This window comes from Doryrhamphus excisus, chromosome 1, assembly GCF_030265055.1.
Source record: "Doryrhamphus excisus isolate RoL2022-K1 chromosome 1, RoL_Dexc_1.0, whole genome shotgun sequence".
NCBI classification, from domain to species: domain Eukaryota; kingdom Metazoa; phylum Chordata; class Actinopteri; order Syngnathiformes; family Syngnathidae; genus Doryrhamphus; species Doryrhamphus excisus.
This window is the reverse complement of record NC_080466.1, coordinates 7,337,409-7,363,247: the sequence shown is the minus strand read 5'-3', so window position 1 is coordinate 7,363,247 and position 25,839 is coordinate 7,337,409. Positions and strand designations below refer to the sequence as shown.

General features: G+C 40.5%; 1 protein-coding gene across 7 annotated transcripts in view; it reads left to right on the top strand.

Moving 5' to 3' along the window:
• Positions 1-25,839, top strand: part of grin2bb (glutamate receptor, ionotropic, N-methyl D-aspartate 2B, genome duplicate b) — a 95,079-nt gene that overhangs the window by 34,929 nt on the left and 34,311 nt on the right. For all 7 annotated transcript variants that reach the window (XM_058069447.1, XM_058069446.1, XM_058069451.1 and 4 more), the window contains 2 exons: positions 22,546-22,689; positions 24,978-25,248. In XM_058069447.1, coding sequence (XP_057925430.1) covers positions 22,546-22,689; positions 24,978-25,248 — 415 coding nt within the window. The remainder of the gene's footprint in view (positions 1-22,545; positions 22,690-24,977; positions 25,249-25,839) is intronic.

Here is a 25,839-nt window from a genome sequence, read left to right as displayed (position 1 = left end):
CCTCACAGCTAGGAGACCAGGGTTCAATTCCACCCTCGGCCATCTCTGTGTGGAGTTTGCATGTTCTCCCCGTGCATGCGTGGGTTTTCTCCGGGTACTCCGGTTTCCTCCCACATTCCAAAAACATGCTAGGTTAATTGGCGACTCCAGATTGTCCATAGGTATGAATGTGAGTGTGAATGGTTGTTTGTCTATGTGTGTCTATTTGTGTGTGTCTATTCTTGTGCATTAAAAAGCAAGGTTTTAGGTCTGTGCTCAAACCGATGACCAGCTCCAGCCCCTTCTATGTATGTTTCTATAAGCTGTAACACACTTCATAGTCACCTTTACACAACATCACCCAATATACGTAGTACATATAATCAGAGAAAGTAAGCCATTTAACACATAAACACACGTTGAATTTTAGCTGGAGTACGGCCACAGGAGTAACCGGTGTTATTATAATTTTGATGAGTTCTGCAATAAAACCCTGCAATAAAACCCTGTTGTTCTGGCGACTAAGTCTGGTGCATGTGTTAATAGTGACACCTGCTGGCCAGTGTAGACTACAGCGATCATACAAAGCAGCGATCATTAAGGAATGAATGAATGAATGAATGAAATAAAAAAAAATGTGAGGGTACGATGTTAGAACGGCGAAGTGGCGAGGGACAACTGTACAGTACATTCATTTGTGTGCATCTGCCAGTCTGGGAGGCGCATGTTAACGATGGAGTGCTGCAAGTGGAATGTGTTTGTGACAGCTGCTGAGTCTGACTGACACATGGAGCCGGCTGGTCATTATCTACGCTGAGACTGACACCCACTGAGTGGCACCTTCACTAGCACTCTTCACTCACGCTTTTCTCCTGTAAGCGCTGACCTGATTCACACTCTACTGCAACGACATCGGATGGACACTGGGAATGTGAATCTCGACTGCCGAGACTGATGTGACACTTACACTGATACACATCTTGATTGAATAGGATACATTTAGCATGCTTAACAACTTGATTCCCTGCAGATGTGCTATAATGCAATGTAAGAGGATAATCATATCATACAAAATCACAAGGCACAACTTAATATTGGCTTAAGTCACTTCATTTAAAACTGATATCGACCGATACTTGTACAGTATATGCAGAAACGTTCCCTATAGTGTCAGGTAATCTCACACCCTCACCTTCCACATGGCCGTGGTCTTGATGATAATTTCACTTTTGTTACAGGTAGATTGTGCATTTAGGGCCGCACTGTGGTCGAGTGGTTAGCATGTTGGCCACACAGTCAGGAGATCGGGACCACTTGGTCATCTCTGTGTGGAGTTTGCATGTTCATCCCATGCATGAGTGGGTTTTCTCCGGGTACTCCGGTTTCCTCCCACATTCCAAAAACATGCTAGGTTAATTGGCGACTCCAAATTGTCCATAGGTATGAATGTGAGTGTGAATGGTTGTTTGTCTATATGTGCCCTGTGATTGGCTGGCGACCAGTCCAGGGTGTCTCGCCCAAAGACAGCTGTTATAGGCTCCAGCACACCCCCGCAACCCTAATGAGAATAAGCGGCATAGAAAATAGATTACATGCATTTTGCATTTGAATGTGAAGTTTGGAGCCTCTGTCTTGTTTGTTTAGCCTTTATGCTTATTGTCTTTGTTTAAGCAACCCAATTAATCATTGCTGTGACTATTATGGAAAAACATACCTTCTTTAATATTTAATGTAAATACTAAAGAGGACCTAATGTGCTAATTTCCGGCACTTTGTATCGAGTTGTGAACTCCTATAGAGCAGCTATAGAGAAAGCTTTCTAGATCTTCCAGATTCTGCACCTCTTTCTGCAGTATTTCCATGGACTGCCTGCCTCTGACCGTCTGCTTCTGAACAGTCTGTTTAATTTAGTCCAACCCCAAGCGCTCACGAGGACTTCCGGATATGTAGGTCCGCATCTATACAGTATTTTATACTATAAGTAATAGTTTATTTTTTTGGTAAATTTAGGTAAATTTTGGTAAATTGATAATTTCCCAGTTATCCATCGAGTTAATTTATTATAATGGCAAGTCATTATTGGTACATCACAGCCATCAAGCTTGTGCAGATAGACTTTATGTAATAGTAAGTTGTCATGCGGCTCGATATGTATTTTTGTTGCTTTTGTATTATTCCAAGCTGTGATGAGTGTTCTGATAATAGCTGCTGCTAGCCAGGATGTGATGTGACACTGCAGCTGTTCACTCCTGCAGAGTGTTATCACACGCAGTCACGTTGAGTCAACACTCACTGCCGACGATACCAAAGTGCTTCGCTGGTATCTGTTTTTCCTGCATGCTTTCCTTAATTTCCCCTTCTGTTTCTGCGGATTCCTCCTTCATCGTCTCTCCCGGTCTCTTTCATTCTCTCCTCCTCTATCTTTATGCCACATCTTTGTCTTTGTGCTCACACTTCTCTCTAATCTCCCTCCCCTTTTCAGCCTCCTGCTCGGCATCAACTTAAGCCCTGCTCCTCGACAGGCGCCAGCTCGGTTTATATTCTTCACCATCCAATAGAAAAACGACAACAGGAAATGTGTAGGATTTTTATTGACACAAGAAAATGTGTTATGTAAATGTCAAATGTTGCACAAAGAATAACCAAATTTCTGACCGATAGAAATGTTAAATTTTAACTTATAGTAATCTAACTTTATAGTATTGGCCCAAGCGACCCTGAATATAAAAAGATCCATCCATCCATTTTATATGCCGCTTATCCTCACGAGTGTTGCTGGGGCCTAAAAACAGAACTTTGGAAAAGTTCAGCTTGTCTTTTTGGGCCGCCACAATTATATGTTCGTTAGAGAAAAACTGTAACTAATGTGTAACATTTTGTCGGCAGTGAGGTGTGCTGGGAATGTTTCATTCTGATGACAAATCGACGTTAACTCATCTACTCCTGCATCTGCATGACCTGACTGCCGCAGCAAACAGAGCAAGGACTTTGTATACGGTCCACTTCTGTCAGCCCGGGTTAGCTCATAGTAGTTAAATATAGCATAAGAGTGATCATTCGAGTGTGTGTGTTGATGTTGGTGGTCCCGGGCTGAAGGATGTCAGAGTCGATGAGAAAATATATGGAGAATCCGGTCCCCCTGCAGCCTAATTTGATAACTGAAGTCACAAGCAAAGTCGGCATCACAAGTGCAGCTTGTATCATTAGCAGCGCAATCGTCGCTTGTTTTCCCAAGTGGCACCAACCTATAATTGAGTGAGCGCATAAGCAGCCTGTAATTGACCTATCATAGTCGACCTCAGGTGTGTTATTGACTGTAATTGTGCAGAGATGTGCTCACATGTGTCAGCTCGTGCGCAAATGCCAACGCAGTCTTTTTTTTTTTTTTTTGTTTCCACCGGAGCCAGCCAATGATATTTCTGTGCATATAGTGCAACAGAGTGTAAGTATTTTTTTTTTCACACTAATGGCATCTTTAGCACGGCCGTTTCCATGGAAACCGAGTTGCCACGGAAACACTGCACGTCTCTTTGAATTAGAAACGTCTCCTCCAATCTCCTCACACCGTCCCGCCTGTCCCTTCTTCACTTTTGCCATCTTGACTTGTGCCGCTTTGACAGGCCAGCTGCTGTCAGTCACAACAACTCGTAGAAAAAAGAGTTCCAGAAAAACAGGAAATGCGGTAAAAAAGTGCTGGAAGGGTTTTGAGGGTGGTTTGCGTCCCTGCTTTCCATGAACGCACAAAGTGTAAGCATGAGAGGCTTTGGGGTTTTTCATCATAACCAACATACTGGAACAGGAAGGAGATTCTGAATGACACTCAAAAGATAACGATGACGAGGAGGATGCTGCAAACTGAAGAGCGGGAACATTGAATAAGGTTTCAAGAGGTGTGTATGGGGGGGGGGGGCTACATATACAGGGAGAAGAGACACACACGGTTACTGAAAGTGAGCACGGAGAGGTGATTGATTTTTCTGCTCTGGTATCTGTAACCATGCTGCCACGAGTTAAAAAAAAAATGGATATATATTTATTTGTTGCGTATGCAGCACAGAGGAGGAGATGCAAGCGTGCAAAGAATATCAGAAAAGGCGGGGAAAAAGTACAGGAGTCACCAGAGAATAGAGTTATTCAGGGTGAGCGTACAAATGAGAGCTGGGAAAACGATTACGTTCATCCCCCAGGTGGTGATGAATTCCTGGAAGCACAGGAGGGATGCGCCGCCAGGGAAAGAAGAGGAAAAGGAGGTGGGGTAGCTGGAAGAGGTGACGAGACACAGGCAGAGGAAACAGAGTCCAGACGTGCGGGTGGGTGGGGGCGGGTGGATGAAAGGGTGTCATGATGAGGTTTTGAACCATGTGTCTCAAATTGCACACTACACTTGACTCTAGCCTGCACCTCTAACCTCAGGTGTTTGTTCTAGATCAGGGGTCAGCAACCCGCGGCTCCAGAGCCGCATGTGGCTCTCCAGCCTCTTTGTTGCGGCTCCCTTTGCAATGCTTGAATATTTTTTAGCACCCGTGTGGTGAAAATGCACGTCTTTGTTATGAGTTTACAAAAATCCAACTTTGTGTGAGACCATGAATGCATCCTGACTGAGTTCTGACTGGTGACTGAATGAGCAGACAGGATGCTATCCAGTTCTCTCTGACAGGTTAACATGAAGGGAAATGAGTAATACTTTGAGTTATTTGAGTTATTAATTATTATTAATGAGTTATTTGACGATTCTAAAAAATAAATTAGAGCTCATTTAAAAACAAAAGTTTATCTCCAGTACTAGCAAGAGTACTCCAACTCGTCTTTTTTTTTCCCTCCAATGTTGTTTTAAACATACAACGTTTTGCGGCTCCAGGCTATTTTTCTTTAGTGGGCAAGTGGGTGAAATGGCTCTTTTCATAGTAAAGGTTGCCGACCCCTGTTCTAGATAAATGGGAGCGGGAGGCAAGACAAATGTAGACCATGTCCTCTTGGGATTTCATTGACAGCAGAGATCATTTATTAATTATTCTTCCTGTGATTGAATGTGACCACATACACACTCAATATCTTAGTACAGTGTTCTCTGCATGACTATAGCTCAACTTCGCAATGCTGATGATGACGTTTATGTATTTATTTTTATAATAATGAGAGTAATAATTAGGCCTGTCAAAAATAATGTTTTCATGACACCAACTCCATTATTGAATTAATTGCATTAAACATGTTAACTTAATTAACACCTGTGCATGATGGCAAGTGGAGGCACAGTGTAGTGTCACCAGAGTCACGAAGAGTCTGACGCTCTTTTATTAATAACTTTATTCAGACCTGAACACATCAACAGCAGTGCTCAATTCTAACACCATTTATACACACGTAAAGTTCATTCATTTTCTACCGCTTTTTCCTCACAAGGGTTGCGGGGGTGCTGGAGTCTGTCCCAGCTGTCTTCGGGCGAGAGGCGGGGTACACCCTGGACTGGTCGCCAGCCAGCACATATATACAAACAACCATTCACACTCACATTCATACCTATGGACAATTTGGAGTCACCAATTAGCCTAGCATGTTTTTGGAATGTGGGAGGGAACCGGAGTACCCGGAGAAAACCCACACATGCACGGGGGAGAACATGCAAACTCCACACAGAGATGGCAGAGGGTGGAATTGAACCCTGGTCTCCTAGCTGTGAAATCTGCGCGCTAACCACTAGACCGCCGTGCCGCAACGTAAAGTACAATTTGCTATAAATGTCTCCCAAAACACGTGAAACCACCTTAATTATGTGGTGTCTTTGAAAGCAACCTATTATCATGCACGTGTGGCATCTTTTAGTTTCATTCAAATTTTGTGTTCATTTGGAGGTGTTAATATTACACAAACAGTTCATACTGTATAATTTTGTCTTGTATTTTATCCTTCTGTTAATAAAATACAGTAAAAATGGCCATATTTCTGTCATGGTTAATTATGATAATAGTTAATCAAGAGCAGTTTCAGATAAAGTTATAATTCATTCCTCACGAGGGTCGCCAGCCAATCACAGGGCACATATAGACAAACAACCATTCACACTCACATTCATACCTATGGACAATATGGAGTCACCAATTAACCTAGCATGTTTTTGGAATGTGGGAGGAAACCGGAGTACCCGGAGAAAACCCACGCATGCACGTGGAGAACATTCAAACTCCACACAGAGATGACCGAGGGTGGAATTGAACCCTAGTCTCGTAGCTACGTGCTAACCACTCGCCCACCGTGCCGCCTGAAATATAATATAATAAAAAAATATATATATACGTAAATATATGGACGGGGAGAACATGCAAATTCCACACAGAGATGGCCAAGGGTGGAATTGAACTCAGGTCTCCTAGCTGTGAAGCCTGCGCTAACCACTCTCCACCGTGAAGCCCCTAAAGTTAAAATACTCTTTTTACAATTATTTTAATCAGATTTTAAATGTATGTAAAATAATTTAAAACAGGCTTTTTTGGCCATTTTGAAAAGTAGGTTTTAGCTGCCTTTGGGATGTCTCTGTGGCACTCAGGTCCTGTGGGAGGGTGTCCCAGAGTCGTGGGGCAGTTAGGGCCCTGTCTCCCATGGCACGGACCCCGGTCCTGGGGGGTTGGCTGCCGTTGGGGCAGTGACATCTTGGGGCAGTGTGACGTTAATACCAATGCACTTGTGGACATAGCCTTTGTCTCCCCTCCTTGTACTGCGGCAAGGTAAGGCTGCTGGAGGACTTGCAGTACATGCAGGACTTGTATGACTCCTTCATTTTTGCATATTTTTGTAGAATCAAAGTGCCTCGAGCATCAGTTTGAAACAGGCGGAGAAATGTGGAGATCACACAATCCTCCTAATTTAAGCTGATTTCATGGTTGGGAACTACCATCCTTTTTATGGTAATGTTGATGCTTAGAAAATTGCAAAATATTAACAGCTGCAAAGGACTTACAGAAATCCTTCATTTATGGTAAAACCTTTTCACACTGCACCAGTTGGCCGTTACAGCGCCACCTGTTGCTTTGGCATCCCTTTGGCAGCCTGCAAATGCAATTTCAATGCTCATTAGTGAAATGTCCCCTCCGGTCAAAGTATCGTTAGTGTTTTGTGAGTGTGCTGGGCTTGATTTCACATGTGACTAACTGTTATCCAAACTGTTGACAGGGGTAGTTTAGATGTGTTTAAACAGAGGCGGGCCATTTACTGTAGAGAGGCACAGACATCTCAGACTGTGTGTCAACCTCACCTTCAATGGTGAGAGCAAAGCAGAAAATTTCATATGTGAGTATTTTTTTCCCCTTCGCTGCAGATATTTTGTCTCCATAGAACAGTAGGATGAGTCATTTGCATCTTTATGAGAAGAGCAGCATGCTACCAGTTGTGCCAGGTGTGTGCAGGTAACATTTTGTATAGCCACCGAATGATGAGTTATGAAGCCCAATTAAAATACTTAAAGTTCACTTGACTCCATTCTTACCCTGAGGCAATTATCTCTGTTTGAGCTCACCTCTTTTTACAAGCTGAGGCAAGACGCAGACATTTAACAATTTAACATTTTCTCTTTGTTATAACTGTTTTTTTTTTTGTTAACGCACACCAGTTGCTTAACCGGGATCACATGTGTCAGAGCTAATTGGTTGTGTGCTTGTTTCGATTGCCGCTGATCTGGTCCAATCAGTTTACAGAGCTCCCATGTGTCAGTGATTAATTACCTGCATTCGCACCAGCGCAACAAGCGCAATCAACTCCTCATGCACGCTGAAAAATAATACAGTGCAATGATTTCCATTGAATATTTTTAAGCAATGCCATCATCTTCTAAATTGAGTTAGTACAATTATCTTTTTCTGTTCCGTCAAGAGGAATTTTAACTTGCATATTAATATTAATGAATTGAAAAATGATTTTTTGTAAGTAATATGCACTTACAGGGCACAACTATTGCCATTGATTATATTTCAGCTATATGTGTACTGAGTATGGGTGTATGTGATCTGCAAGACTTTCAAACAGACTTGAGTTTTATTATCAACTCTTCCACAATTTTTTTTTTATTTGTATATATTTTTTAAAAATTTGATATTGTGTATCTACAATGTGCCATTCACAGGCCCATTAAAAATGTGGTCCACAAATGGCCCACGGACCATAATTTGGAGATATCCGGTTTACAAGTTTCACAGGGAGGGCGGGTGTTAACAAATGAGTGTGTCCATATTTGTGTTTTGTAACACTATCACTAAATGACCACCGCTTTAGACATAGGCTGGATGCAGGCTTCCACAGTGGTGCACACACGCCGGGAGTGATGAAAGTCCTATAGCTCAGTTGTCAAAATATATATATATATATATATATATATATATATATATATATATTTTTTTTTTTTTTTTTTTTATTGGTACTATGCTAAACTGGCTGGACATATGTAATACTACAGTTTAAAGACCAGCATTAGCTTTCTCATATAGTACAGAATGTACTCAGGGTCAGATATAACTACTTACAGTACCTCTAGTTTATTTGAATGCGTAAGATAAACTCATTATATGATGCAAACTGCATGTACGTTGAAAAATGATAATAATCTATATGCTGCCTTTGTTGTTACAGTGTGAAGAAGCTTTCCTGTAAATGGCAGGATCAAATTGACTCCTCCACATGGCTTAGCCCTTTTTTTCCGCAAAATGTTCATGAACTTTTACTTCCTAGTAATTCTAGTACCTGGAAGTAATGGAAACTGGAAAAAAATATGTGTCAAGCAGGAAGATATGTTACATTTCTGGCTCAGAAAAAATTCTTCCTAAATTCAACCCGGATCCTCAATTCCATGTTCTCGGTCTGTGAGCAGCATTTTTGTCATGCTTCTACCCAAGTTGGTTCCTCCGTATTTTGTGAGAGGTAGAAGTGTCTGTCCGAGGCCCTCTTTCTCCTCAAAAGCTGCACAGAAACACAAGGCAAAAAATACACCGGTGGAGTGTTAGTTGGTATTACTTATTCTTGACCGACAATACTGTTGTTTGGTTGTTTGATTTCTGTTTGTATCATTCTAAAACAACAGGTTGATTGTTGTTGTTTGAGACACTAAAAGAGAATTGTACTACGAGCTCAGCATGTCATTTCTTAAAAGCAAGGCTTGCTGGCTTCATAAATGGCTTAACACTTAGCTAGAGCAGCATAAATGCAGTAGCAGTCATCCGATCAATTATGTTCAACACTACCAGAGTTTTGTGGAACTTAAAAATCAGGTTCCTTTAGAATGCTTAGGAACATCATTCTGGTTTTTGCAATGAAGAAGGGTCCTCAGCAGGCTTGAGTGGTTTGTTGCTTTAATTCCTTGAGGAGGGTCATCCATTTTTTATTGCTTACTGCATCTTGTTATAGCATCCTATAGCACATCAAGGTGTTTCTGGGCTCGTTGCCATATTGGAGAACTGCCATGCCGGATCAGTTTCCCAAGGGATGGGGATCAGCCTCTGCTTCACAGTGTCACAGTACATGTTGGAATTCAGTCCCCTCAATGAACCGCAGCTTCCCAAAGATGGCACCACTCATGCATCCACAGACCATAATGCTACCACCGTGGTGTTGCCAGCTATTTTGACAATCATGGCTGAATCATGTTTCATAAGAGATGTTCAACTTCTTGAGCTACTTGTGGGAAGAAAGTGGTGATATGAGATATTATAAGACATGACGGGTGCAAACTAAAAATGTCCCTCCTTTCAATAATCTTTTGTAAAGGTGAAAATACTGGATATGTTCTGCATATGTTAAATACAATATTTGGCGTCTCTACTCGGATGTCCTTGAATAGGCCATTGTGAGTCGTGTCCAAACCAGTTAATTGCTTCCCTTTCCTGGTGCAGACAATGGCACTAGAAGTAGAGTGATAACATGAATCCCTAAGAGGTTGATACCCTTACACAACAAAGAGTATGCTCTCGAGTAATCAACATTCAGTTGATTATAGATCAGTAGCTTCTGGTACCCTGAACTGAACACCTCATTGTGTATTTTGGAGAGACAAATGGGAATAGTTTAATGCAACTTTGAGGGAAGTTTGATCTTGTTAGTATTAAAGGTAAGGCCCATTCAACAAAGGCATGACATAAAATATTACACAAAAGTTAGATCCCCCCTCTCCCACACATATGATTGATAATGGCGGTGTGAATCATTTACAATGTAGAGTATGTTTGCCCGAGTGCAACCAGGATGGCCTCTGTTTTCTAATTTCCAAATCTCACTTTTCACTGTGGTCTCCTGTGTCTTTAAAACTGGGTTAGATTTGCAAAGCTCTTCATGTGTGATAGTAAATTATTGATACATATCATTTTTAACGAAAAATTTTGCTGCTTTAGCCTTTGCAAAAATATATATTTGCTTGTTAATTGATTAAATAAATGACAGGCAAAATCATTTAGTTGCAGGGATGGGAAATAGATTCTTTGGTTGACTATGAAGAAAATGAAGCAGATCAATTATTTTTATTTTGTTTTTCAAACAATTCCTTTAAAACCCATCTCATTCACCCAAAGTTGGAAACGATTTATACATACTTGGTAATACAGGTCAGATTTATTTTAAAAAAACATTGTTTACACCTCTTTATGTTTCACATAATGTTTTTTCATCAAGCGTTGAGACTTCACACATTGTTTGGTAGTTATTGAACGCACCTTGCTGTGAGATGATGAAGTGAAACTTTACAGTGAAAATAACAATCTGGCCTCAAAAACGTGTTGGGACATGAATATCTGTTAATACATAGTCGTAAGTGGTTACTAAGATTATGTTGTATAAATTACATGTGTATTTTTGCCATTCGCTGGTTGGTGTAGAAAGCAACTCCAATGAGAGCTGGAATTTGCTGTCATTCAATGTCTCATTTTTCTTGCTTTACGTACTTAATTTCAAGTTTTTCTTTTCTCGATAATAAAACAGCTGAGACTGAGCTCAAGTATCAACAGCTGGTTACGAAAATGCTAATAATAAAAACTATTAGTGTGGAGGTGTTAATAATAATAACCTCTGAATGTAAAACACTACTGTATTTCCTCTTGATGACTGATGTATACTTTTTTTTTCTTTGGGCTTTTCCCGTAAAGAGAATCCATCTACTCATGTCCTCATTTACTACATCCATAAACCTCCTCTTTGGTCTTCCTCTACGCCTCTATTCCTCTAAACGCAGCATCCTTCTACCACTATATTCACTATCCTCCTCTGGAAATGTCCCAAACATCTCAGTCTGGCCTCTCTGACTTTATCTCCAAGGTATCTAACATGTAATGTCCCTCTGATGTACTCGTTCCTGATCCTATCCATCCTGGTCACTCCCAATGAGGACCTCAGTATACTCATCTTTGCTGCCTCCAGTTCTGCTTTCTGTCTTTTCCTCAGTGGTACTGTGTCTAGACTAAACAACATGGCTGGTCTCACCACAGTTTGATGACTGATGTGTACAAAAGCGGTAAATACATTAGTTGCTATGTTAAAAAAAAAAAAAGAGAAAATTATTCAGGCTGCACTAATGAACGACCAAACAAAGAACATCGGCTTCAAGAGCGCTGAAGCATGAAAAATCTTTACCTAAATGAAATGAAATATTGATGTTCACGCACGCTAACAAACAAATACCTGTTTAGTTTTCATGTCATGCTTAAATCCAGCCACATACACAGAAGGTTGAATTCTACTTCATCCCTTCTAAAATTATTACATTTCCTCGACAGAAATTCTTCACTCTCCTTCAATCAGGAACATTATGGGATGTTTAAAATGGGCTAAATGAAGCTGCGAGAGCGTCTTTTGAAACAGGGTCATTGATAATGAAACAGCTGAATATGAGCTTAATTAACACAGTATGCGTGTGTGTTTGATTAGAAAGACGGCGCTGGGTTCACGCTGGGGAAGATTGACAGCGGCTGCGGCGTTCCGACTGCGAGGAGGGTAGATAGAGGGAAGAAGATGAAAGGAGGAAAAAGACGAGTGTGATGAAGTGGAAAAGCTGATTGTTGACGTGCACCGTGTTTCGTGTGCGTGTGCGAGTTCTTAGCTTTTGCCTGCTCTCTCTCTCACTCTCTCAAGCAAGACTTCTCTATCTCGTCCTGTGTCTTGCCAATCCCCCCCTCCACCGGGGCTTCTTGAACATGGGACTTATACGTTGCTTTACCCTTGCAAATCTAATTGGAGACAACCTCTTATTGGCATGACATAGAGATGAGTTACCAAATCCTTTCAGGCCCTCATCACTCTACAGTGACACAGTAGCTTGCCTGTAGCAGGACCATCCATGACAGTTTACACTGTTTCTATGGCTCCTCTGTGGTGCATTCAAGAGAACTGGGGAGTAGAACTTATGAGGTCTGACCTTACATTGTTCCAGTGGGAAGTAAATGGACAGAAAAAACATGGCTGGCTATGGTGGTAAACTTGATTGTAAGACAGCAAGATTTGTCAGCAAAATTAAGGCATTTATTATGACACTTTTGTGACAGTTAAGAATGTTAAAGGGGACCTATTATGCTTTTTCCACTTTTCTGACCAATAAATGTAGTTAGAATATTGTATTCTCGTGTTAAACAATGCCAAAGTTTTAGATAATGAGGTTGAGTGAGCCCTAAAAGAAGTTTGGGATGGCTCAAAACGCTCGGTTTGAAAAGGCGTGGTAAAACTGCCCCTTTGTGGTGTCACAAAGGGGTGGACTTCCTTATATGGTTCTGCAAAATCTACAAGGTTTTCTGTGCAGGTGATTGTGTGTAGCTACTCTATAGGAGTCCACAACTGTAGAAATCCTCCCCCTGAGGACTCTAAGTGGGTTTCGAATAGAGGATAAGGGAATCTTAAAGAACCAAATTATAGAATGAGAACCATATTATTTATTCCTGACAACAATACCTAATACAGACGTCCGAGCTTATCTGTAGTCCCTGTATACCTACAAATAAGCGGGTCTTATTACAGCGCAACTGCAAAAAAGCACGCTTCCTTTCCCTGCCCGGTCTTTTATACACTCGAGGCTGGAGTCCTGATGCTGGAGTCCTGGACCAATCAGCTTTCGCCACTGCCCTTGCTTGAACCGCTTTCATGGTGTTTCTCCTTTTGTTTGTTCGCTGTGGCATCAAGGCATCTGGAACATTCTGCTTTTCCTTTGTTGCAAAGCAAGCTGTCGTACTCGATGTTTCCACCTTAACTGTCAGTTGTCATGTTCGTCCTTTTTTTGTGTGGGTGCGTGTATAAGTATCTTTTGTCTGTATTTGTGAGACTATGTGTTTGTTTTAGCTTATACCTTTAGCTAGCACAATTGAGCAAATACCTTCACAACTCAATACAAAGGTTTGAAAAATATTAAATTAATAGGTCCCCTTTAAAGCAACATCCATGTCATGTGTGTTTTTTTTTAATTTACTTTCTTCTCTCTCAGTCACAAGAAACCTGTCTTAAAAAATATGGAATGTTCATATCTCTGTAAGGGTGTATTCTTATCAGCGGCAAATCAACATGGGATCAAATATTTATTTGCCCCACTGAAAGTGACAGTGGTTGTTTACAAATAGGAAACCTGTTTACTGGAATCTGGACTACATCATACAGCATCCCTGATGCTTGGCTTGTTTTCTTGATATCCGACACACAGAGAACTGTAGAGGCACAGGAATGGGAATTTTGTCTTGTATTTAACCAAATGTTTCTGTGGGTTCATGACATTGTGGGAAGTCACCCTGGACACTACGGTTTCTGTCTCTGACCTAAACATGGCACCACGCAGCATCTACACAACGTTTCACCAACGCCTCCCAAGTGGCTGGTGGGCTTCGTAACGGCTGCATATTCAGCCCGTCAAACTATTCCGGGTGTAGCTGAAACTTAAAAGCCACGTTTGATGTCACTTGTTGAGACTCGGGAATGAAACGGTAGTGAGATGCAAGGGAATTTTTATCAGGAAGAAAGACCTGAACTGACAGAACTTTAATTGGTCACAATCTTTTTCATGGAAACATATACTTGAAAGTACATCAGTAGTACCACCCTCATGCTGACTTGTAATCTTTTTTTTTTTTATTAAATCAGACTGAGGCCACTTGTACTAAACAAATAAAAGACATATTTAACATAACACTTTAAGAGTGGAAATACTTTAGCCCTTTCTCCTTTCGTTTTCAATGAGAAGCCACACCAAAAGTCAAATCATGGTGCTGGAAATAACTGATATGAAAATTCTTTTTTTATGTACACGGGCCAGACATGTCCAGACAGTTTTCTATTTCTTTCATTTCTTATACAATAACCTTGTCAACCATGACTCTGCTACACTCAGCCAGTGAGAGATTTTAGAGCACAGCAGGCTCAAAACTCCCAACATTACAATAATCCTGTCTGGATGAGACAACGAAGGAGTGCATTAAAAGGCGTGGATGGAACAGATCGCTATCACTGTCCTGGTCTTTGATGTGCTGATGAAAAGGAAAAGCCAGATCAAGTGCAGTTGTAAATCTAATGCTAATAACTAGCTGCACACTGCACTTTTCTTTCTGTTTTGGGTGACAATGCTGACATAGTTTCTGCCTTTTAACACGACATACATCTATTTAACACCACACTGCTTGTCAAAACAAATATAAAGCAACAATAGGTAAAAATTGGACATTTAAAAATAACAATGGCAAGTGTGTTTTTACCATGGTAACCGTACATCACCTACATTTGAGGTCTGCAATGTTGATGGGCCAGTTAGGATACCGCCGCTCATGTTGTGTCAGCACTGGAATTAACCAGTTAATTAATTAGTAAATAATTTGGTACAAGATTTCAGTGTCTTGCAAGTTTCAAGTAAGACTTGGAACTTTAATTTGATACCTCATTCATTTCTCGACCCCATATATTAAAGAAGTTAAAGCAGATTTTATACCGGAAAGTAGAGCCATTGTGTAAGGAATCCTACTTTGGGGAAATTAACTTATCACGGTCGGGTCTGGAACTAATTAACTACAAGAAAGGAGGGATTACTTACAATAGTATGTTCAGAAACCCAAATAAACACCTGAAACACACTCGTATGAGGTTTCCCACCATCAATCCATCTTCCCAAAGCATTACTTCACAAAACGTATAAGCCCAATTTACTGCAACTTTAGGTATGGAACAAAGTTCTAAGTTGTCGCTTCTCCATCTGTTATTCTCGTATTACAGGTTTTGCACACAGCAATTTGTTTTTATGTTTTTTGTTTTGTTTTTATGACCTCGTAATTTGCCAATACAAATGAGTTTGCCCTCATTATCATATTAATCACTGCCACTCTCCAGCAATTGGACGTTAAAGAATGCATTCAATGAGGCAAATTCTGGCTGAGTGGTTACCATGTTGGCCACACAATAAGGAGATGGGGAAGACCACGGTTTGATTCTCTGTTCGGGCATCTTTGTGTGGAGTTTGCATGTTCTCCCTGTGTGTGCGTGGGATTTCTCCGGGTACTCCAGCTTCCTACCATATTCCATGTTAGGTTCATTGCTGATTCTAAATTGTCCATAGGTATGAATGTGAGTGTGAATGGTTGTTTGTCTATATAGTATGTGTCCTGTGATTGGCTGGCCACCAGCCCAGGGTGTACCAGGGTTCCAGCATTTACCTGTGACCCTAATGAGGATAAACTGGATAGAGACTGGATGGTTTCAGACCTGACCGTGATAAGTAAATTTTCATAAAAAAGGAATCCTTCTTTATTGTAGTGCAAGTCAAATTCATAGTTATGGCATAGAAAACCTGCTTACACTCTTCTGAATACATTTGTTTGATTATTGGAGCCCTGAAATAACACCCATATAGCAACAGGATAGCAACTAAGTAAGTAAGCAGTTGTGAGGAACTGCAAAGCCACGGTATAAGAGGAAAAAAGGTGCGTGCGACATCATTCAGGCTCAACATGTCACAGAGAGAAAATACATAAAGGTCAACTGTGACAAGACTGTTGCTCCCCGCAGGACAATTGCAGAAAGCTAAATCACAATGAGGAATAGACTTATGAAGGAACTGCTGTGGTGTGCTTGAAAGTCAGTTAACATGCAGTGGCAGACATGAAGTCATGTACCGAGTTGGTTCGCAATGGCTTGGTATGACAATCAAGGGACCATTGTCACTGACGGCAGGTAAACGTGGTCCTGCAGGTTTACTGTTACTGCATCAAACAGATCGGTGTGTGGATGCAAAACAACTTTCTCCAGCTAAACTCAGACAAAACAAAAGTCATTGTCTGTGGCCCAAAGAAATAAAGAGAAAGTGTTATTAGCCACCTGGAGACTCTTTCTCTAAAACCTCATCATGACGTTAGAAATCTAGAGAAAATAATGGACTCAGATCTGAACTTTAACAGCCACATTAAATCAATAACATCAGCAGCGTTTCACCACCTTAAAATACAGGGAATAGTATCTAAGCCAGATTTAGAGAGACTAATGCAGGCCTTTCTCCGGCAGGGTAGACTACTGTAACGGCCTTCTCACCGGGCTCTCTAAAAATGAGCTGTAAAAAAAGCTGCAGTGCATCCAGAATGCTACTGCTCAAGTCCTGACTAAAACCAGAAAATATGACCATATTAGTTTCCGTACGCAGGTCACTTGTTCCTGCAATTTCCTTTTAGCTTGTGGTTCACCTCTCTCTTCACCATCTATCTTAAGATCTCACAGTTCATGCATGACAAGATCGTGAAGGTACTTGATCTGAAATCGAACACCTTAGAGTTTAATATTAACATTGGACGTGGTTCTTATCATTATCTTTATGGTTTGTTCAGCGGCCTAGACAAGTTATTGATGCTATTTGCACATATTTGGTTCTAAGTATCTTAATAAAAGTAAAAGTATTGTCATCGAGAATTTTTAGGAACCAGAATCAAAATGAGTTCAAATTCAAACGATGCCCAATCAAACCTCAAAGTGTAAAATATTTCTCAGTCAGAATACAGCAGCTTGAACCCTCCAGAAATTAGTAGGTGGGAAAAAATGGATCTGTGAATCATAATCATGTGGAATATTGTTTAAAGAGCTAGGGAAGGATTGGGCATACAATTAGTTATATGGGTCATCCAAAGCTAGTAGAGGTTGCCTTTCCTGCTGAGGTGTTCCAGTTGGTAGGTGGCTTCTGAACAGAGCCAGGATGCTTTAGTGGGACTCCGCCTTAGTGTCCTCCTGGTGGAACTGGAAGAAGTGGCTGGGGACAGAGACTTTTAAAGCTCCCTGCTTGAAATAAATCGAGACAAGCAGTAAAAAATGGATTTCCTGATGAGTACAATTGTTGTGATTGTAGGGACAGTAATGATCTTTTTCCTGACAAATATACTGTTTACCCTGCGGCTACGGTTAAACATTTAGTATGCCAAACAATCACCAAAGTCTTGGAAGAAGTGATTAGCTTTGATCAGGGGTCTCAAACTCAATTTACTTGTGGGCCACTGGAGCTAGGGTCCGGGCGAGGCTGGGCCGCATCAGGTTTTCCAAAAAAAAAAAAAAAAAAAGCATTTATTAAAAACAGAAAAATGAATAAACTTTGCTTTGGTTCCCATTTTCTACAAGAAAAGTTCTGATAAAACATTCCACTGTTCTCAAATATCTTAATTTTTATTTTTCTACACAAAATAAGATGAAAAATAAATAAACAAATCAAGAATAAAGAAAATCAACCAATCAGTAATAAATAAATAAATATAATAATAATAATAAAACACCAAATAATAAAAACTTAGGAAACCACATATAGTTGGTGGGTAGACAAATTATTTTTTTCAGATTAAAATGAACAAAGCATTATTAGAGCCCTGTAGACATGACAAAACACGACTATAGTCACATTTATACTCTTTTTATTTACAACATATTGTGCAACTGCAGGGTCTTGAGACACATGCTAACTCGCAAACTAGAGAGCTAGCGACCTAAACGGTAGCCTTCAAGTTATTTCCTTTAAACTTAAATTGCCAAAAACTTACCACTTCCACACGGATAGGGAGGATAACTATTAACAGTTATTTAACCTTTAACATGAACATTAATCAAACGTAATCATTTTTTCTGGGTACATGATACCATACAGCATCCATATCAAACTTGCGTGGGCCGCATTAACATTAAACTTTCATATCAAGGCGGGGGACTCAAACTAGTGTCCTGCGGGCCACGCGTGTTTGAGACCCCTGGCTTTTTTATAAAGGTCTTGTTTCTCGCCTCGCGGTACGCACCTCCAACCAAGCATAATTCCAATCGCCAGGGTAGTTTTTGAGCGTTGCGCTGCCCTCTTAAAGGATTTATTAACAAAACTCAAAAACTGATGAGGAAAAGTAAGCGTACAATAGATGTAAATCATGCCTCAATCTTTTCATACAGCCCCCCTACTACCTTTATTTCCACACTGCCAATCCTTTCACCCTAACTTGACACTGCAATGTTGGTGCCTCATTACCGTGAAAAGTAGGTAGCAGCATATCTGTCCCTGTGGGTGAAAAGAAAACGAAGGGGGTGTAGGGAGTGGGGCGTATGGGGAGTATGGGAGTGTGATGTGATGTATTGTGCCTGATGAGCACTCACTCTTCTGTATGATTCATAAGTATGACCGATTGTCCATGTGGATGCATACGTGTTATTCACACACGTGCATGCATGATTATGACCTTTTTATTCCTCATTTATGCAGTGGTGCATGTAAGTCCAGGTTAATGCTCACAGTTACAATTAAATGACGATTTGATGAAATTAAATGCTTTGAAAACTTGCTACAATACATGTAATGCAGTGGAACCTTGGTTAGCATCATCAATGTGGTGCTTGAACCGAAATGTACTCTGTAACCACATCAATTTTTCCCATAAGAACTAATGTAAATACAATTCATACATTTGGTTTGGGAAAGTTTACAATTATAGTTTTACATGCAGTAAACATTTCAAAGTATATATAAATTATACTTTGCAGATTGTAGTTTTTTTATGCTTTATTTTAAAAATTAGATAAATGCAATCTCATAAAAGGCTGCACGGTGAACGAGTGGTTAGGAGACCTGGGTTCATCTCTGTGTGGAGTTTACATGTTTGCATGCATGGGTTTTTTTTTCCGGGTACTCCGGTTTCCTCCCACATTCAAAAAAAAACATGCTAGGTTAATTGACGACTCCAAATTGTCCATAGGTATGAATGTGAGTGTGAATGGTTGTTTGTCTATAGGTGCCCTGTGATTGGCTGGTGACCAGTCCAGGGTGTACCCCGCCTCTCGCCCGAAGACAGCTGGGATAGGCTCCAGCACCCCCGCGAACCTCGTGAGGAAAAAGCGGTAGAAAATGAATGAATGAATGAATGCAGTAAACATTTCAAAGTATATATAAATTGTACTTTGCAGATTGTAGTTCTTTTCATGCTTTATTTAAAAAATTAGATAAATGCGATCTCATAAAAGGCTGCACGGTGAACGAGTGGTTAGGAGACTTGGGTTTGATTCCCGCTCGGGCATCTCTGTGTGGAGTTTACATGTTTGCATGCATGGGTTTTTTTCCGGGTACTCAGTTTTTCTCCCACATTCCAAAAACATGCTAGGTTAATTGGTGACTCCAAATTGTCCATAGGTATGAATGTGAGTGTGAATGGTTGTTTGTCTATATATGCTCTGTAATTGGCTGGTGACCAGTCCAGGGTGTACCCCGAAAATGGATGGATGGTATCTAATAAATAGTCAACACATGCACCATTCAATCTATCTTTAGCTGACTAAGAAGACTGACTAAGGCGAGATAAAGTACGTTAAAACACTAGCATCTTCATTGAAATATTGAACCAAGACATCAGCTTTAAAGGGCAGACCTTCGCCTACAATCATCAGTGTCTGCAATCAGCATTGAACCCTCTGACAAGAATGAAGCAATCGATGATTGAATGGCTCTAATTGTGAAGACAAACACAAGTTAACAGTTGTATGACAGAGTACATAAGCAGGGGTGTTGCTCAAAGACGTGAGACTGATCATGAAAAGTTGATTAGAACTGATTAATAATGGCTACGTTGCCCAAGTGGAGTGTTCCAGGAAGGTAGCAGTTGTTGAATTGCTGCATTAATCATATCATTTGTCCTCTACTGCTCTATGTGCGAGTACAGCGCATGCTGTGTGTGTCCGTCACTGTGAATATGCACAATATAACTTCACTTGCACACTCCAGAATGAAGCAGTGCTCAAACCTTGGGTGTGTACGACAGCAAAAACAGCAGTCAGTGTTGTTGCTCCAGTCATCACCCTCTGTCACACAGAGGACCCCTGACATGATGCCGCTCTCATTACAGCCCCTGTGCCATGTCGCCTCCAGTCACTTACACCTCATGAATAATCCATCTCGACTGCCGGGTCCTGATGAGCCCGCTTGGCGCTTATGACATGGCTGGCTGACCCTGCCTTGATTCAAAGCACCAGACGGTTCCTCCTTCTTTTTTCTCTCAGTCTTTTCTTGGCAAAAACCCCTCGGAGATGCCCCTTGTCATACTTGTAGACAACGTGCTGACAATGTGTAGTAATCTGACCTTCGAATATCACTTTCAAAAAGATATAGATGGTCACGGCTTCCTTTTATGGACAATAATTGTCTTTGTCATTGACCTGGCAACTCCAGATCTCATACTTTAGTGATCTGTTATATTGGTGGATCAGACACTTCTGTTCATGGCTTTATGTTTTTCTTTATTTACCAGTGTGGCTTAAAATGAAATTCCGTATCGATAGAAGATCACAAGGTGCTTTTGCTGTTAACACCATTCCGTATAAAGATCTGAATGATGTTATTACACTGTGGTAAATTGGAATTAGAAGAACCTACTTTAATAAGCTACTACTTCCTGCATTTATGTCTGTTTAGGCAAACCACACTTTAAAACACATTTGGGAGACACAGAATGTTTGCAGTTCTCTAAAGAAAAAATGCACTTTTTTGGCAATTTTGCCCATTATCCACAATCTTTATTGGAAACATGAACACATTTCCCCACCCTCGGCCATCTCTGTGTGGAGTTTGCATGTTCTCCCCGTGCATGCGTGGGTTTTCTCCGGGTACTCCGGTTTCCTCCCACATTCCAAAAACATGCTAGGTTAATTGGTGACTCCAGGTTGTCCATAGGTATGAATGTGAGTGTGAATGGTTGTTTGTCTATATGTGCCCTGTGATTGGCTGGCGACCAGTCCAGGGTGTACCCCGCCTCTCGCCCAAAGACAGCTGGGATAGGCTCCAGCACCCCCGCGACCCTCGTGAGGAAAAGCGGTAGAAAATGAATGAATGAATGAACACATTTCTTTCTTTTTTCTGTGTATTGTAACAAAAGAAACATTAAAACATTACTGAAACTTCTTTCCTAGGCATATATATTTCACATACTAGCCCAGAAGCTTCTGTCAACAACAGCAGCATAGAAACAGCAACAAGACTAACAATGTCCGCTCTCATTGCGATTGCTGTGTCTTCCAACTCAAGACTTGAACTCCACTCCTCATGTAAAAAAAAAATGCTGACAGCAAATGAAAAAGAAGCAAAGAACCAGCATCCACTCTTCCGTCTATTCTGTTGTGTTACTCTGCCAGATAAATATATATATATTTTTTGTGTTAGCTGCTAGAATAACTATCGCTCAAGCTTGGTTAATATATCAGTCACTGTTGTTGTTTTTACAATTACAAAATAGGTACCTGAATTACCTACTAACTCCTTTTCCCTCAGTAGAATGCACAGAAAAGGAAAATAAATAGAATTCATGCTTCACATGAGGATTGTGAACGATGGGCAATTTTCAAACTTCAAAATCAAATCAAATCAACTTTATTTGTATAGCACTTTTCCTGCAAAGACATGCAACACAAAGTGCTTTACAGAATTAAAACAATTGCCACAATTAAAAGGAAAAAGCAAAAAAACAAAAGAAAGCCCCTCCTTCCCACCCTCCATACTAGACACACACACACACACACAATCACACACAGTAGGGAGACATGGCAAAACGTGCAAATTTAGCTCACGATACGAGACTTAAGAGATGTTTTGTGTTCTTTACACACTAGACTTTATAGACTAGTTATGTAGCAGCAATCTGAAAAACAACAAAATAAATCCTAATTTCTAAAAATAATCCCAAAGCAACACTGATTATGTGGTGCAAGCATAGCATCTAGCATCTAGTAGCATATCACGCACGATTGTGAATAAAGAAGCTTATGCCATCACTGGATTCTACGTCTGGAAAACTTCCAATGCCAATATAAAACGATCCCGATATTGGCAGCAGTTCTCCAAAGAAGTTTAGAGTAATACAAACAGCGACGTTAGTATCACACTGATTCTTTTGTGGTTCCATTGCAGCTCAATAGTGACATTAAAACAGGAGCTCAGAACATTAAGTTAGTTTTCACTTCAGTTTATCAGCGGTAGAAATTGGAACATGTGTTCCTGAAGTGTACTGTACACTCGCTATGCTTGTGTCATAATTATCCGTCTCATCCCGCTCGCGCGATTTGACTTTGTTGGCTAATTGGCTCCCTATCTCTTGTTTCCAGGACGACAACTCCATGTTTTTCCAATTTGGTCCGTCCATCGAGCAGCAGGCCTCCGTCATGTTGAACATCATGGAGGAGTATGACTGGTACATTTTCTCAATTGTCACCACATACTACCCGGGCTACCAGGACTTTGTCAACAAGGTAAATAAACAGTGCATGCCTTCTTGAGGTAAAGGTTGCTGGTGCATGTGTCACATGTATGCTGTGTTATGAGACACAAACACAGTCGGTGGATGTGCCACCTGTCTGCTTCATTATCACCGCAGTGAATATGCTGCCTTTGTAAATAAAATCACTTCAGGAAGAAGGTGAGGTCAGTGAAGAATATTATCTAATAGACTGAACATTCTCTTAGAAACATTTTCAACGGAGAGATTCACTTTTACACATTAGGTGTTATTATCTGTCACTTTGGAACACATTACAGGAAGGCTTTCACTTCATGTGTTTCTGTTCATCATTTCAGTTCATCTGCTGATGTGTGCCGCATAATTCCTTTTCATGATTTTTCTTTTCCACTTTATAAAATTTCTCACTTGATGGGTAAATGATGAATTGGTCCCTACAAAGCCAGGCAAAGTGGAGAACCTGCTTGTGTAGGTTCAAACTGTAATTTCAAGCTTTGAAAAAAAGATAAGGTTGGCAGACTCGAATGTAAAAGGGATGCGTGTTCCATTTTCTGATTGCTTTAATAGAAAAAGCAGCCCGGGTGAATTATTTTTTTTTTTTTTGCCAATGCAGCCGCTCACTGAGGTTTCATGGTCCTTATCTCCCAGACCCCGGCAGAGACTCTTTAAACGTGGATGCTGTGAGATTATGAGTAACACGGAACACCATGCATGCATTTGATACTTGCTACACTTACAATTGGGTTCACAGAATAGAAAACTAATTCTGTGAGTTGACAACTATACTTAGTACACATCTCCTCTTTTTCTGTCATTCAACGTAAACACTTGTGAAATGGAGAGAGATACCAAGTAAAGAATCAAACATTAGTATGAAATGGATGCAGAACTGGAGGTAGCAGAGATGAGGATGCTGAGGTTTTCATTGGGAGTGACCAGGATGGATAGGATCAGGAACAGAGGGACATTACATGTTAGAGGCCTTGGAGATAAAGTCAGAGAGGCCACACTGAGATGGTTGGGACATGTCCAGAGGAGAGATAGTGAATATATTGGTAGAAGGATGCTGCGTTTAGAGCTGCCAGGTAGGAGGCGTAGAGGAAGACCAAAGAGGAGGTTTATGGATGTAGTGAAGGAGGACATGAGGGTAGATGCAGAAGACCTGTTTTAAAGGTCTTCCAGTCAGACATTGTTTATGTATGACCATTTTTTAATGATTTATTTTCCCTCAAATATTTTCACAAATTTAGTTTTTTGTTTTTCCGTGTACTGTGCCGTTCTGTGAAGTTGGGTGCCCAAACAAAACGCCTACGCATTGCTGACTTAATGTCACCATCATGCATTTTTTATTCAGTGCAACTGTTAAAGAACCCGCCTTGGGGCCAAAGAAAGTTGCGAGTGCCAGAAATTTGATAAAGGAGGTGAGAAACACTATTAAGTTTGATCTGGCCAGATTGTATGGGAAGTCTGCATCACACTGAGGTCCATCCATTTTTGTACCTTTATAAGTATTTTGCATTGTGTAAAAAAAAATATTAAGTGTTAAGTGTTGTATACTAAGTGGTGCTTTACTTATTTGCTGTTAGTTATGTTGCTGCAAAAAGAAACACAACTCAATAGGGTATATTTTAATTTTTTAAAAACAATATCATCATGGTAACCCACACCAATGCTAATCCCATAATGGTGGTGGGTTATTGGTGTTCTCCAATTATCTCAAATTTACCTCCAAACCCACAGCGAAATTACCGTATTTTCTGGACTATAAGTCGCTCCCGCGTATAAGTCCCACAAGGCCAAAAATGCATATTTAGGTAGAAAACAACATACATAAATCGCACTGGCGTATAAGTCGCATTTTTGTGGGTAATTTATTTTACAAACTATTGACCAAAACAGACATTACGTCATTGGAAGGCAAGTTCTAACATTAATAAAAGAATAGAGAGCAGGTTGAATAGGTGTAAGATATGCTAACACAATGCTTATTCAGCTACACAAAAAATAAACATGAACAGAAAAGGTGTCCAGTGTTTATGTAACATAAACAGTTTTTTAATTTATACTGTAAGTAACTCTGGAGTATAAGTCACAGGAACAGCCAACCTATGAAAAAAAGTGTGACTTAAAGTCCGGAAAATACGGTAAATTGTTTTAAAACTTGACTTGGAATGCAAGCATAAAATCTTCCAAATCCATTTTTGCTAACCATTTATGTTTTTGATGTTTATATGATAGATGTTGTTAGCATGGTTTACCATCTACACACTATCTAAACAAGGATCTGTGTTTTTTTTCAAGGTCCGTAGTACCATCGAGAACAGCTTTGTAGGCTGGGAACTGGAGGAAGTCCTCTTACTGGACATGTCAGTGGATGACGGCGATTCCAAGATCCAGAATCAGTTAAAGAAACTGCAGAGCCCAGTCATCCTGCTCTACTGCACAAAGGAGGAGGCCACCACCATCTTTGAGGTGGCTCATTCTGTGGGTCTAACAGGTTATGGCTTCACCTGGATCATTCCTTCGCTGGTGGCCGGAGATGCGGACCACGTGCCTGCTGTTTTCCCGACAGGTACACACACACCTGCATTACATTACATGACAGCCTGACTCAAACAGGCATTATATGATTCTTATGATCATATGACCTGTACTTATGAGAGGGTCTGCTTTGCTATTAGTTGGAAAATTTCACATAAATACATAATTTCAAACATTCCCAGATAGGAAACTTTGATGCCTGTGAAATCAACACTGCACTTTATTTGCCTCTCTTTCTGCTAGATTTCAAATGTGAACATAAAATGCAAACCAGCCAAGTACCATGAAGCCCAAAAAGGCACTTGTCTATGGGTGAGAGACAGTGATGCAGACATCACAGCTTCCTCATGCTCCAATAGTTAAGCACAGCAAAATGAGCTGCGGGATGAACCACAGTCTTTTTCCCTCTGCAGTCTTAAAGAAAGCTTTCAACCACTGTTGATGAAAAGACATATTTACACTGAAAATACTCTTTGGTTCAGTTCAGTACAGTTTTTTTTTGTGATAATAGTTTTACAGGGTACCGAAATGACATCCTAGAATTTTTTGCCACTCTCCCGCTGGGGTAAAAACCAAAATAAGTTTGAGTGGTCACTAAACTTATTCCTCGCCTTACACTGCA